General features: G+C 47.2%; 1 protein-coding gene across 1 annotated transcript in view; it reads left to right on the plus strand.

Annotated features, from left to right (window-relative positions):
* Positions 1-5543: 5543 nt before the first annotated feature.
* PNPLA2 (patatin like domain 2, triacylglycerol lipase) overlaps positions 5544-15709 on the plus strand; it is a 31296-nt gene continuing 21130 nt past the window's right edge. The window contains exon 1 of the mRNA XM_075047850.1: positions 5544-5905. Coding sequence (XP_074903951.1) covers positions 5719-5905 — 187 coding nt within the window. The 5' untranslated portion in view covers positions 5544-5718. The remainder of the gene's footprint in view (positions 5906-15709) is intronic.

Raw genomic sequence — 15709 nt, forward strand, 5'->3', positions numbered from 1 at the left:
TTTAATCAATTCCAAAACATGTGAAATTGGATGGACAGCAGGTCTGAATTAGTCCAGAAACATTGTCATTTCAGAGCTAGTTACAGCAATTAGTTTTTGTAAATATCTAAAAGCACTGATTTCACTGCTGGGTCAGATTTCCAAGATCTAGGGACAACACCAATAAAATGCTTGACTGTGCTTGAATTTCATGTTACATCTGTTTGCTTAACATAGAATCTGTAACAAAAAAAAGACTGCATCCTGTTCTTCATGGGACACTGAGATCATGCAAAGGTGCTCTTCATACTGAATGGCTGTTCTGGGGGTATCTGAACCAATAGGACGTGAATCACCTTGATCTGAACAAAAAGAAACTATTTTATGAGGAGAGTGGTATTTTTGGAGAACTGAAACTGATCTCTGGTATGCCCAGAAGAACACATCAACTTGGGAGGACAGTAAATTTTGCTTTTATAAAGTGTCTTCTGCTAGGAGGTGGTTCTGGAAGGCAACTTACCCTGACTTCTACAGCAGTCCTGGCTGTCACCATAAGTAGGTAAAGTACAAGTAGCACATGTGATGATCTTCCCATGCCAAGTCTCCACAGGCAGCGTTAAAAAGAGGTGTCATGGAGCAGTCTATACTGTGAAGCTTTTCTAACATAGTTATCTGGGGGAGGGGGGAGGGGAAGTGCTAGCTGATACAGCTATGTTGGTTATGCGTTCCCTGGACAAGGCATGGCAAGTACTTCTGAGAGGAGAGAAGGGTGAAATCCAAGTAGGAAAAACTTATCTCCCTGTGGTGTACTAAGAGAAAACACCCATTACTTCACAGCAGCTAAGGGAGCGAGCAGTTGAAAGTTGGATCCTCGGACCTCGAAATGACTGATTTGAGCAACTAACCCTTGCTGCCCTTCTGTGCCTACTGCAAGAAAGTTATGGGAGGTTAACAGTGCCAACACATTTCATCTACTTCGTCTCTTAAGTCCTAGCATGGTGATCTTTGTGGTAGTAACGAAAACTGCTCATGTTCACTCTAGTTCTCTGTCAAGACTTGTAATGGCTGTGGTTTGGCACTGGAAGGGGTGCAGGTATACCTGTGTTTCTTTCCTTGCTGATTTCTCCATTTCAGATCACTGAAAAAAGAGTGATTCTTGGATGTAGTTTTACTGAGAGGTAACTCCTGCCACCCTGCAATATTGCCTTGCTTGGCTGCTGCACGAGCCAAGTCAGTGTTTACACAGGAGGGAACTGCCCTGTCATACCACTCAGCAGGGTTTTTCCATGCACAAAGGAATTTGTGCACTGAGCTATTCCATGACTTTTGCTGTGCCCAGGCTTGTGGGATGAGACTGAAACCCGTGGTGCCAGCTGTTGGCTGCTGTGAGGGGAGGACTATTACTTTTTTCCCCTTATTTATCTCTATCTTCTGCTATGACCTGTTAAACCTTGAGTTATGGACCTGATCCTGTGTTGGGTGTCCTCCTGTCACCTTTAAATTCCTTCCTGAAAGTGCATCATTTTGATGAAAACTTGCTCAATCTGCTTTGTGAAAGAGGACAGCTCATTTGGTAAACTGTTTAGAGAAGAAACTTTTGGGGGCAGCTCTTGGAGAAAGCGCTGAAAATACAGTATTTGTTACACTGCCAGAGGGAGCCGCTGTATTCTACATAACCACCCCGTGTAGGTATTCCTTGTGAAGGTCAGTGGACAGGTCTACTCCAAGATTTCACACACATTTTACAGAATTTGCTAAAATCTCTGCATGGTGAACGTTTCTTCCAAATGCAAAATCAAACCATTTTAAGCTTTCTTCCCCTGTACCTATTTATGAAGCAGTTGTCACATGGTGGCTTTGTATATGAGCAGTGATGTGCCTGGAAGACTATTGCAGACTTGTTTGGTGTTCTGGATGGAGCTCACCACTCTGTTCGGCTGATCTCAATGAGCTTTAGCTATGAAGGAGTTGGGATCCCTGCTCCTGCTCTGTGGACGCTGTTCCGAATTTTCAGGTGTCACTGATGCCTTTTCAGACTGGGCAATGATTTCCAATGGCAAGGGTAGCAGTGGGGTGGATGTGTTGTATTCCATGATGCTCTCGGAGAAAACTAGCACCTGCAAACACTTGGAGTGGTGGCCTAGTCTGTCCCCTTGCAGAATCAATTTTAGCTAGAACAGATTTTTCCTGATTTCATAAAGAAAGGCTCAAAGGCATTGAAGGGAAAGGAAAGGATAGCCTTGTGCTTGGAGATTATACTGGTAACTGATCATTACTAAATTGACAGTAGGGCAGAGTGATTTAGTCATAGGCTTGACATTGAAACACGTAAGCTTTCCTCACTGGGAAATTCTGCGCCATCTCAAATCAGCTCTGACTGAAAATCATTCCTTACACCATGGGGCAGGGAGAGTGACATCTTTGCTACTTGGAAAGCAGGGAGAATGTCCTGGACACTACTGGAAAGTAATAAGCAATGGGTCCCTTGGGGCCGCTGTCAAATTAACTGGTTTCACTCTTACTACTAAGGCCCAGTTTTGCAAACCACTACATGCTTGTGCTCAGTAGGTTTTACTTAACGTCGGGCAGAGACATCTGTAGTAGCTTTCCTAGAAGGAAAATTCAGTCCCAAGAGAGCAGGACAAGGGGACTGCTCCATTGCCTAAGGAGATGCTCCTATGAAGCAAGTCTGAAGTCTTTGATAAAGAATTATCCGATATACACAAACATCACAGGTAAGAAAAAGACATCACAGTCAGGCTTTGCAGTGATGTTAATGGCACTCGTGTTGGGCTTCATGACCTGTGCCCCAGTCTTGCTGACTACAGGCCACAATAGTAGAGTAACATGCTGAAGACAACAGTGTAACAGGCTGCTACTCAGCTTCCCTTTAAAATTAATTCCCATTGGCCATCAACAACCAAGGTCTTACCTGAAAAAACAAACAGAGGTTGTTTGTATGTTATTATCTCATATGTACTAACTGCTCACCATTCATTAGACTGGAAAACAAATGCAACAAAGGGAGATTGCATGAGAAGCTGTCTCAGTGGCATCACAACATGCAAGGGCACAAATGAACTTGTATTCTGATAGGACTTTGATACACATGAAAAGCTGCCATGTAAATCTTGCTGACCTGGTTTACTGCAGGATTATGAGCAATTGCAGAATTATGGCAGTGCTTTCTTATTGAGAAGAAAAAGATTAGTTTGGGGGGATAATTTATTTTTGAGAAAAACAGTTGTTTGCCAGCCTGTTAGTGCCAGTACCCAGGCAGCATTCTGCAAGAGATTACTGTTCACATGGTTTATTTCATTAACCTGTTTCAACAGGGCAGCATTAACTTCCTCAAACAGGTAACTTTGAGGGTCAAGGCAGAGTGATATAAACAACTCAGGATGAGCTTGCTGTTGAGAAATCAAGTGAAACTAACCCCAGCATTGTCACAGCATTGTTGTTTCTATTTTCCAGACATAGTAGGAACTTTAAAGTTTGTGAAATGCTGAAAAAAGAGGAAGTAGCATGGGCTGGAGAACGAAGCTGTTCTTGTGGTTACAAGTGTTAGGGAGGTATCTGCAAACAAGGTTCAGTATTCAGTTTTGCCACAGATTTCCGCTAAAGTCACAGCCCATTGACTAGTTCTTCTGCAGCATGATCCTTGGTCTAGAAAACGCAAGAGACAATGCTTTCTTTGTGTTTGGCTATATGGAAATACCTTTCTGTGTCACCAGAAGCATGGGGTGAAAGCACTATGATTGATTGTCTTGGTGTCAAGGGCCATTAAGAGGGTCAAGGCTCAGATGTGCCAATGCTTACCTCTTCAGGTGAAGGAGATGAGGGCTGACAAGGGTTATGTAATCACATCAAACTTAAGGGAGGAAGGAAATTACAAAAGCAAGTAGAGGTATAAGAGGAAGGGAAAGAAGGGTGGGTATAGGGCATAAACAGAGGACTTGAGATTAACTGGGGTTAGTTCTTTAGGTGATCCAGGATGGAGCTAGTATGTATCAAGGACAGTTCCTGGCAGCTCGGTGAGGTGGTGGGCTCCAGGGTAGGACATGGGAGAAAGATAAGGCTTGACTCCTGCCTGTCTGATGGAAGGAAAGCGCAAATGTTTAATGAAAAAGCACTCTGTAGGGGCTGGAGTATAAGGCCTAACTTGAGCTCAAATATTTGATTTATATAATGGTTACTTGCTGAGTTTGGTTGCTTCAGTCAGCTGTCTGTAAGGCAGTAGAAAGCTGTTCTTAACAACCTGGATGGCCCCTCTGTGGGGAGGGTACCAGCCTCCCATGTATCCTGTGAAAGGACATTTGGAGTGGAAGGAACAGGAGAGGGGCTACTTGGATGACCGCCACTAATGTAACTGGTGAAATTCCTGTGGGGAGGTAGGCCTAGTTCTGCTTAGTTTGAGAGCTGTTAAGGACAGGTATAACAAGTGTCCCAAATGAGAAACTTCTGACCAGTTATAAGAAAACTAATGCAAATAGATTTATGCCACTAAGAATTAAGCCTTTTTTTTAAAAAACTTTGGTAGAAAGTGCTTTTGCCCCATGTTGAGTCTATTGAAAAACTACTTAAGCTTTTTGTTTTGTATCCCCCAAACCTCCCTCCTGCTCATCTTGCTTCCTCGCTCTGAGTTGAGCAGCTGCTTCTCTTGCTTTGCTGATCCTTTTCATGTCCCTGTAAACTTTCACACTTATCTAATTGTTTGAATGAATAGTCTGTATTGTTTATGACAAGCGGATCTTTCCAGCTTCTGAAATCTATTTTGATCTAATAGCACTGGCCTCTCACCCAGTGCTGCTCTGTGGTGAGTTGATACGCTGTGGGCTTGCCTGTCCTCAGAGCTTCTGCAGAAGGACTACTGAAAATTGTGGTTGCCCTGACCAAAGGTAAGCGTTTTGGTGAGCTTAGAGGCATGTAGAGAAAACTGTTAAGAGAAGGGTAGCAAAGATAAGCAACCAGGTGTATTTTGGTGAGTTTGGAGGCAGAGAAAGCTGTTAAGAGAGAGGGGTTGCCTTTCTCTCTGTTCTTGCACTATGCCTGTGCTGAGCCTTGCCTCCCTCTGGCTCCCCAGCTTTTTATGAAAGGAGGAAGCTTTTCCCTTCTTCTCACGTTTTTTGCCCCTCTCCCAAAAAACAAAGGACTCTAGCTGCAGGAAACGCCAAGAACTTGGGAGCAGAGGCCTTCAAGAGCGAGCATGTTTTGTGGGGGGAAGACAGGCTGCTGCCCCGGTACGCGGCAAGGCTTGGGGTGCTTGTGAGGAGCTGTAATCCTCTCCTTTCCCCCTCGCTCCTCGAAGGAGCTGGCTTAGCCTCTGCCGCTGAAGGGAGGAGGCGGCGGTACGGCTGCTGTGCTTCAACGGGCGGCGAACGACCGCGATGCCCACAGGGCCCGGCCTCCCTGGCTGAGGGGGGGTCACCGGAGGAAGGGTTGGAAGGCGGGGCCGGGAGCTTCCCGCCCTCGGCCGGCGGAGGGGCGAAGCCACCGCCCCTCAGCTCGGCCCCTCCGCCGGCCGGGGGCAGGGCTGGGACCGCCTCATATAAGCTCGGCGGCTGCCACCAGCAACCTAGCGGCAAACCTCGCCGTGCTAGTGAGTCTCTGCGTCCGCAGCAGCGACTCGCGGCTCTCTTCCTCCGTCCCGCCCGCTTCGGGGCGGTGTGATGTGAGAGGAACCCCGCGGCTTCCCCTCCTCCCCCCCGCAACCCCTGCTTTCAGCGGGGCGCGGAAGCCATGTTCCCCCCAGACTCCACCTGGAATATCTCCTTCGCCGGCTGCGGCTTCCTGGGTGTCTACCACGTCGGGGTAGCCAGCTGCCTGCAGGAACATGCCCCGTTCCTCGTCGCCAACGCCAGGAAGGTCTACGGCGCCTCAGCCGGGGCGCTCACCGCCACCGCCCTCGTCAGCGGCGCCTGCCTCGGTAAGCGCGGGGCGGGCGAGGAGCCCTCGGCGCCCGCGGGCGGCCCGGGGCCGGCCTGAGGTGCCGGCGCTGTCACAGCGAGGCCAGCCGGCTGCCAGAGCCGAGCGCTCCTTCCAGTCTTGCCTTCGTTGTGAGGAATTCTTTTGAATTACAACAGCAGTGGGGGGGAATGGTGGTGGAAATAGCGCTCCGCCGTCCTCCTCCTTCCCAACTGCGTGCGGCGCTTTGTTTTTAAGGCCTTTACCTCAGTATTCACACCCGGTTCCTCGCGGGTGGCATCCGAGCGGGTGTCAGAGGCACCTCGGCCCCGTCAGGCCGTGAAGAACAGGTCCGAAATGGGCACCTGGCTCCCGTGGGATGGAGGGTGGGTGAGTGGGTGCCGCTGTGCCCTGCAGCGCAGATGTCTCCAGAGGGGACCGCTGCCCCACGTCAAGAAGGTATTAAGTCCTGGTTTTGATCCCCACCGTAGTGAAGTGGACTTGGGGTTCGGTTCTTGGGTTTGGCTTGCTTGAATGTGGGGCTGTTGGTGAGGAGAGGAGCTGACCTCTTGCCGTGTGGGTGCCAGCTCTTAGTGGCTGTGAATGGGAGGCGAAGCGGCTGGAGATGGAGACGTCAGGCAGGGTGTTGAGTGTACGGATTAGAGTTGAACTCTGAGTAACTAGGAAATCTCTCTTTATTCTTTCTTAGCGTCTTTATTTCTGGAAGAGGGTTATTCCTTGGGGTGTAGGGCACTGGGAAATTTTACTGCCCTCTGCAAGAGCTACATCACCAGTTTAGCTAGATATTACCTCCGTTTTCAAGTTACAGAAGAAACCTTAAAAAGTTATCTGTGAAGCAGGCACACAAGGTAGTCTGTCCCTGCTTCGGATATGTCTGGGAAACAGCTGAAGAGAATGGTGTGTGGTGCTTCCTGTTTTTTTTTTTTTTTTCTGTTTTGATGTTTAGCCATTTTGCTTATGGGAGGAAAAGTAAACAAGCACATGCTAGGGTCTGTACTTGGAAGCTTTTATTTTGAGGAAAAAAAATGCAGAAAAGTATCTTAAACTTGAAAGGGGAATGTGATGTGAGAGAATCAGGTATATCTGTTTAGTCTCAGAGAATTACAGACCTCTCCTAGAGCCAAGTGAAACCAGAGCTGTTTACTGCTTGAACTCCTCTCACCTTGATCACAGGTGTCTTTCCACGGCACTCCCTGTTCTTTGGGGAGAGGTAGAGTTTTGAGATGTAGCCTTCAGGTAGCAAAAGTAAGCTTTTTCTGTGTAGTTTCATCTGAAGTTTCTCCCTCCTTAGCATTTTGTTTACAGAAATGCCAAATGAAGTGTAACTGTTGCTTCTGGAGCTTGATGGGAAGCTCTTAACAGCTGTTCAGACCCCAGCCTGGTATCTCAAAGGCTGTAGTCATGCCATGGTGCCAGCTTTTATCATGGACAAGAGAAAAGGCCTTCTCTAATCCCTTTTCCTGCAGGGATCCATTTGCTGATAACTGCCAGGGATTTGGTTGCTTTACTTGCTGTTGCTTCTGTTGGAAGAAGTGGCTGCCCAGTTAGTTCCCTGACTTGGGTGGTCCCTGTGCTACTCAGAAGTGTGGCACGAACATGAGACAGGGTGGCGGTAGTGCCCAAACCCTTTGCCTTGCTCAGATGCCATTATAGTGCTGAGCAAGTCTGTTATCATGCCTACCTTGTTGTTGCTATTTATATGTCCTGAGCATCCACGGTGTGATAGGCGTTGCCTTCAGAGAGTTACCCAGCCTGGTAGAGAGCTTTCTGCGAATCAGGATTAGTATAGGTTTTCCTGCTCCCTATGAGGTACAAGGGGAGGCATGATAAAGAGGACTGAGTTTCGGGTGACCTTCTAGGCAGCATTCACCTCCTTCCTGAAAGAGGGCAAACCATGCTGTTTAAAGCCAGTCAAGGCTTGGATCTTGCGTTTTTAAATTCTGTCTGAAGTTTGACTTTTCTGGAATACTTTTCTTTTGACTCTGCTTGTGTGGCTGGCATATATATATCTTGGGTAGAGAGCAGCTCTAAGGCAACAGAGCTGACTTCTGGAAGTAAAAGCAAACGGGGTGCTTGGTTGGGGCATGGCATCACTGCACTTTGTCCCTGTCGTAAACTCTCCTGACAGTGCAGATTCCAGGCTGAGGTCCAGGGTTTAGAATGAAATCATAAGGAAGAAGGGGACGGTGGCAGAAGGTACAGCTGCAGCCTGTACTAGGAGAGCAGTTCATCCTAGTACAGGCTGTTGTAGGATACCAAGTATCTGTGTTTGTCGTGCAGCTGGTTTCTCTCTGAGAGCAAGTGTAATAGCCCATGGGCTTTGAAGCTTATGGCAACTGCTGCCCTGCACTGTCTGTTGCCCTGTCCATCAAATTGAAATGCTAAATAGTGTGTCTTGGTGGATGACAAGCAGAGTGGAATTTTGCAGAAGCCTTGCTTATTTGGCTGTGTGTAGGTAAGGCTAGTGCCTTCAAGCATCTGTACGTGGCTCTGAACTCAATGAGACTCTACTGTGCAAAGATAAATACTTCCTGGGGAGGAGTGGAAAAACCTCTTCCTTTGGGGTTTTTCTTTGGTTCTGATCCTTTGAGACCCTGATCAGAGAGAACAGGAATTTTCCTGGACTTCGGAGTGTAAGATCCCACTTAGTGGTTTCTTTTCCAGCTTTTTCCTTCTGGCCTTTGCACCTGTTCAGCTTGCCTCTGAGCTGATCCTGCCTTCTCCCCGAACTAAGACTACGCTGTTGTCATTTGTATATGGCAGTAAGTCTTCACTATGGGCTAACACTGAACTGAAAGCCCTGACTAAATGATATGCAGCCTTGAGAGCTCCCTGTGGGCTTCAAAGGTGCATTTGAGAATACCAAATAAAACAGCACTGGGCATGCATATTAGCTAGGCAGAGAACCTTATAAAAAAGAGGCCAGGAGGTATTTATGGTCTAATATGACCTCACCTAGCTCTTGTTAAGCACTTTACCATTAAGGTGCAGGGATCTTGGATTTATTCTCCAGTGGTATTTTTTTAAAACAGTGGTATTGTCCCGCATCTGAGGTGCTCTCTCCAGCTTTGAGATTATTCTGTTCACTGGCATGAAAAAGCATTGCTGTTTTTCCACTAGAATAATCTGTATGGCTATCAGGGTGCATCGGGCAAAGTCTCACATGTTTATGAGTTCCTTGATTGTGCATACTGCAGTGTTGTAGCATGAATCACTTTTTGTCCTGAGATTTTCCTGGGAAATGGCCTTCTGTCATGCCTGTGTCTTCTCTTGGGGCTGTTGGAGTCCAGCACACCAGGAAAAGCACCTCCATATGCCAATGCCTTTTGTGCTGGCTTTGCAGTCTCCTCCTTATGTGTACCTCAAATCCTTCAGCTTTTCACAGATTCCAGGCCTGGAGCTCTGAGGATGCTTACCTGTCTGAATAAATCCTTAAGTCACTGGCCTGGATGAGTAAAACTGGCTTATGTGACATGATGAGACTGTACTTTTTCAGTCACAAGTAATGCTAAAATGCAGCTACTGTTGGATTCTTAAAGCTTAAATACAGAGTAGGGGATATATTTTTGTTAATGATCTTGAATCATCTCACTCTGGTAAGCTATATGGGATTCGGGGTGCCTGCTTTGGAAGTGTAGCAGCCTGGATGGATGATGGAATGTGAACCTGTAATTGCTGAAAAACTGTTTTTGAGCTGATGCTAAGGTCCCAGACTGTGCTTGTGACTCATAGTTAACCAACAGCATTTCATTTGTCTGTGTAGCATGTGAGTATTATCTTATACAGCTTTCATCTGAGGGTGGGTTGGAACTGCTAAATTGCTGCTTTTTTGGGGGGAAGAGGTGGGCTCTGCTGTCAGAAGCAAAGCTGGCTATCAAATGCCTGTCTGTGGGAGTTAGCTGTTCTCCTAAAGCATGACAATTTCAGCAGAAAATGATAAAGCAAGCTGAGGGGATGCTTCTAGTACTAAGAATACAGAGAGGAGGCCATATACCTGCTAGATTGAGTAGCATTGTTTGGGGTGTTTGTTGGAGAACTCTTCTTGGGTTGTTTACGGGATTTATTTATTTATTTATTTTTAACTAGGATCTTAGCCAGGACTCTCTCAGGCTTGACCTGAGATGAAGTAGCAGTTATGTGACATTCAGATTTCCTTGTCAGCTGTCACCATGTGACCACCAGGAAATATGCTGCTGAACTGTATAGACTTTTTCCATTGAGTAGCAGGAGGAAAAAAACCCCAACAAACCAAACCCTTTCTTACCTTTTGAAATTGAGATAAAGAACGACAGCAGCATCTTAAATGTTGTGCTCCTGAAATTTGATTATGTGCATGCAAAGACTTAAGGGCTGGTCACAGAGATTATTTTTTCTGTGTGTGTGGAGTCCAAGACCAAATCCCAGATTGAGAGAGGGAAATAAATCAGCTTAGTCTCTATGGAGTCCTCAGAGCAATGCCAGTTTATGCTGGCCAAAGCATGAATCATGAAGCTTATCCTAGGACAAGTATGTATGATGCTGTCTTGTGTGGCTGTGTGAAGAGATCTGTAGATCTCCCCAGGTACAGGAAGGAAAGCTTCATAGCATCTGTGGCCTCTCAAAACTTGAGTCCCTCCCTGCACAGGAGATTGTCATTTGTATCTCCTGCAGAGGCCCTAGCTGGGGAAAAAGTTGTTGAGCTCAGCAGGCCCAGCCCAGCCAATGGAAGGAGAGGCACCCTTATGTACATACATGGAGATGTGGATGTAATTCATGGGGCACCTCCTGGCACTCCCTGGAAGTGGTAAAGCTGCTGCTTCTTCTGGTGGAAAGGAGAGGTGGGTAGGGGAATGTTCTGTGCTGACATAGTTGGGAATGTTCACTGGCCTGGTGGAGAAGCTGCTATGCCTGGATGAGTGCCATCAGCAGTCACAGGGCTGCAGACTCTGGTGTCCGCATGAGTGAGCTGGCAGCCAAGCAGCCAGAGCACCCTGCAATACCTTTTGCTGGAAGGGAGAGAGCTTGTTCCTATTGTCTGCCTGGCTCTAATAAGGAAGTTCCTGTGAGGAAAGGTGCTCTTGCAGGCATTGTGTTGGATGAGTGCAAGGGAAGCCAAGTAACCACTTTTAGCAAAAAACATCGTTGTAGCAATGCATGTGTTTATTCTTTTGTCACCTGACATAGACAGCTACCGGACATGCAGGCAGAGCAGCTTGGTGCCCAGCCTTTCTCTGTCAGCCACAACAACAGCTGTGCAATCTCAGTGGCAACAGCACAAGCAGTCTTTACATGGTCATTCTTCTGACCCATAATTTTAGCATCTCTCTTGAACTTGTAGCATGTCCAGGCTGTTCCACTTCTTCCTGCCTCTTATCTCCCAAAACTCTTCAAGGTACCTCCAAATCCTCCCTGTAAAATATGAGATTATGTTTGGAAGTTGAGTTTAGTCCTGATAAATCAAAAACCTTCCTCAGGTTCCTTCCAGGTCCAAACTCCTGCTGCTGTAGTGGTTACAGCAGCTCTGCCTGCATGTCCAGTAGCTGATGGTGTTTGTTTTCTGTCTGTCGGAGGGCCGTGCTGCCTTCCAGCACAGCGGGCTTGGGAATGACTGTAGTCCGATGCTAGCCCCCTCCCGGCTCGCTCCGGGTTTCTCCAAGTTTCTCTCTATGCCCTCCATGAAGCAGGGATGAAATGTTCACTGGCTTGGCTGGAGAGGATTTTCAACTCTGTGCTTGCTTTGTACTGTACTTGAAGAGGACCATGCAAGGGCTGGAGAAATGGTAATTTGGTCAGTATTCCTTCTTTCCAGAGCTGGGAATGGACAAGCCTCCTAATTCCAGGGCCTTTGCAAAAGCTCAGAAATCTCCTCCTCCAAGGAGCAGTGTGAGCAGGTGACTCCTGTCCACCTTGCTCTCCATGAGGCAAACCCTGCTGCTGGCTGGATTCCAAGCTGGCAACCACTTTCCCATTGAGTCCTCTGCAATTCTACACTTCCAATGCCCAGCTCTAATACTTGGCCTCTTTCTTTCTGCTAAATGTTCCTGAGACTTGAGGTGAAAGTCAGGATGTGCCTTCAAGAGTCTGGGAGTCGAGGGAGCCCATGTATGTGTATTTGCCTTAGGCTGTCTTTCTTGTCAGGCAGGCATAAGGCACCAGAGAGAGTAAGCTGGTGAAAAGGAGGGGTAGAGGAAACGACTCCATGCAGAAGGCCCTAAATAATTCTATGTCCTTGGGGAAAAGGCAGAATGTGTCCTGGAAGTGATAGGGTCTGGGGCAGTAGAAAATCCCTTCCAAGGAGCATGTAGAAGGGAAGGAATTGGTGAGCCTGGGAGTTTAGAAAAGATGCTGGAGATTGTTGTAGCTCTGCCTGTTGTAGCTACAAAGGCCGAAGGAAGAGAGGAGAGAGTTTGGCACTTGCAATACAATAGCTGCTTGTGACAGGCCTGATCCTGTCCCTGGGGTTGTGCTGATCTGCAGTACAGTGTGGCTGGGAGAGCTGCCTTCAGTATTCTGGAGAAAGGGACTCTTTCCCAGCTGAAAGGCTCAGAGCAAGCCAAGCTCCATGCGATCCCAGTGGTGATGAGTCTGGACGGATGGCATGCACTTTGTTCTTGGTGCTTGGGATATGTCAGGTGTAGAAGCTGGTAGTTTTACTAGAACCCAGGGCTTTGTGCTGCCTTCTGGCACTTGCCCAGACCTGAAATTGTGGTGCTTTCTGGTACAGATAAAGACCAAATCTACATTGATGGCTTCTGTCTGAAAAGTCCTCTGGAATCAGCAAGCTTCATGAAGTGCCTTTTGCAGCTGTTTCCCAGGCTTTTGGCTGTACTGTGCTTGAAGGATTTCTTATGAGAAAGAACCATTAGCTTCCTCTTCATACACTGCAGTTTGTTTGGATGGATACTGGTTTTGGAAGACTTTTGGGTTAGGGTTTAAAGAATTGAGTACCATTTTAGCATTGGAGGCTCTGGCAGTGTCTCTGAGCTGCCACTCCTGTGGATTATCTAGTGTAGCATCCTGAAGTAGAGGTGGCGGCATCTGAGGGTGTAAATGAATTAGGGAGCCCTTTACATATGTTAATAGCAAGAGCTGCTCTTGCCAGCTTCATTGAATGCTGCTGATTCAGGGCTGGGTCTGGCAAAAAAATTATTCTAGTGTATCATGGAGGCAGGGTGTGGATTCAGGCTGCCATAGTTATGTGATGGATGGAGAAAGTTAGAGCCCTGTTCTTCAGAGTGGACTATCAGCACAGGGGGAGTTACCTGATTTATCTAGCCTAGAGTTCTTATATAGTGGGATTGGTAAAAACTTCTTTATGGGAACAAACATTTAACTACTAGCCATAGTTCATTCTGTGTGTGTGAGCTTCAGGTGGACTTTGCTACATCTGTCTTGCTGGTCTCCTTGCTTCTGCACTGCTCAGCCTTGTGGGAAGGGTTGAGCAGAGGCTCTTCCCTTGCAGGGGTCTGTGCAACCCTCTGTATCTCGTGTCCTGCTCATGTGGTTGTTTTCAGAACCCCAGTCATCTTGATGCCTGGGATTTGTGGCTCAGGGACCACTGTTGATGTCCGTGGAAGAAAGTTAACATCAGTCTCCAGATATTCTTGTGTCATGGCTCTCAAGGAATGAAGACTGCCTTGTGGTCTGCCTGAAGTTGTGTCCCACATAAGCTGCTTCATCAAAATGAGATTCCTTCTAGAGCCAAATGCCCCTGCCTCTCCTCTGAGGACGACTTTGAAATGAAGCTTCTCATTTTAATTCCTTGCTGGAGCCTGCTCCGCTCATGCCGTGGCTAGTGGGGAAGAGTTCAGGGGTGTAAGGTGATGCCTAGCATGCCTGTGTGAGATGGAAGGGCGAAGCAGGCACAGAAAGCAGCATGCTTGCAGGTGCATGGGGAGGTGCTTGGCATGGATTTGAGTAGTTGGCTAGCTGTGCAAGCATGAGGGAGCTGGGCACGATGCAGGCTGAGGGCCAGTGGAAGACTTCAGGGCTATTCCTTTCATTCTGTGCCAGGGCGTTAGTAGCCACGCAAGTGTACAGTGGGAAAGGATGGGGAGAAAGGAGACTGGCTGCTCTTTTCTGCATGATAGAGCTAGCCCTACCTCTGCTAACATCTCTGGTGAACACAAAACAATTGCTGCCTGCAAGCATGCAGGAGAGCATTCAGCAGGGGTTTGACTGAAAGCCACCAAAAGCTGTGTGGGGGCCTTGCTTTGGTGTTCATGAGCCCACTGAGGGTACAGGCTAGTGTGTGATAAAGCTGAAGGGGATGCTGGAGTGGCAGCTATTTCTTCAGGCTCTGGAAATAGAAATGATGACTGCTCACTCCACTTTTTGTCTTTGTGGATCTGTGGTGCATATGCCTGGCAAAGGTATCTACTGTCCTGTAGCACTATCTCTCTTTTTCCGAAGCATCTTGCCTCTAGTGATACCTCCCGTGTGAAGTGAAAACAGTGCACTCTTTCTCTAGGTTTGTGGTGCTATTCTGCAAACTGACTCTGAGAAGTGAGTATGGAGTGTGTGTAACATTGTGCATGTGGGTAAGATTTGATCCTTCTGCACCAGTTCAGAATAACAACCACTGGAGGCTTTTTGTGTTAGTGGTTTTCACTCGGATGAATAAAGCGAGAGTTGGATGTGGTTCCACTTCTGCCTCTGTGCAGGGCAAAGGAGAAAGGCAATTTCACATTATTAGAACATGTTTTTTGGTCTGTTTATCCCCTCTGCTAGCTTTCTCTCGCTGAGTACTTGCTTTTAAAAAAATTACCCCAAACCCAGCATTGCTTTGGATCAGAGTGAGCAGCAGGGATTTGAGCTGCACCTTCTCTTACTCTGTGAATTCCCCTTTCTTGTCACCCCATGCAATTTGGGTTGCACTAGAGTGTTGACAGGGATTGGTGGATGGATGAGGACAGGACATGGCTTTCAGTGGAGTTTGCCTGGGCTCCTGTGCAACTTTTCCTTTTCATGACCTGTGATAACATTTAATTTCTCTCTAATGCAATGAACAGAAATGCAGCATTAAGCCTTATATTAGGGAATTACAGTGGAGAAAGGTGAGGCTTGTGGGGATTGCTGTTGTGGTTGTGACAGAGGATGATTCTGGCTGTCTGCCTGAACTGAGCTGCCTCTTGGCCTTCCTATTGATTGTTTCACAGGAGCAGCTGTGCTGTTTTCTGATTTTTTGTTGCAAAAATAAACATTCCTGTCCTGGCCACAGAAACAAAGTGGGCCTCAGCTTGGAGAACATAAGTTGCCTAGTGAGGGTCTGGTGTGCCAACCCTACATTAAGTCTGGTGCAAGGGTTTAGGTTAGAGACGTAATCAAGCCTGGCAGCTCTTGTGCCTGTTCTCCAAAAGCCTTTTTGCTTCTGTACAAAGCAGAGCAACCTGCCTTAAGGTGAGATGAGGCACATGAATTGTGCATCTGTGCTTTGGCTTGCATGAGGGTCCTACCCTGTAGGTACCAATGGGCAGACAGGCAGGCAACAGTCACTGTGGGCTGCCTGGTGAGCTGCTCTGTGCAAGAGGAAAAAACTTGGGCAACTTAAAAGCAGATCTCCTCCTTAAGCTCCCATATCCAAGACGTGACAATAGTTCTGGTTAATCTGTTAACTGGTATCTAGAGCACACAAAATAACCATCTCTCTTGGCTCAAAGGGGGAAAATGGCTCCTTTTGGTTTGGCTTTTTTTAAACAGCTCAAGTGACCAACAGCTTTTTGCTTTTTTCCCAAATTTTACTTGAAATAGAAGAGCAAACATTTTGGGGACAAACATGTTAATAAGAGGGAGGCTTCTGGCTCTGAAGCAGTTGCAGGTGATCTGG

The sequence above is a fragment of the Buteo buteo genome, chromosome 16 (genome assembly GCF_964188355.1).
Source record: "Buteo buteo chromosome 16, bButBut1.hap1.1, whole genome shotgun sequence".
NCBI classification, from domain to species: domain Eukaryota; kingdom Metazoa; phylum Chordata; class Aves; order Accipitriformes; family Accipitridae; genus Buteo; species Buteo buteo.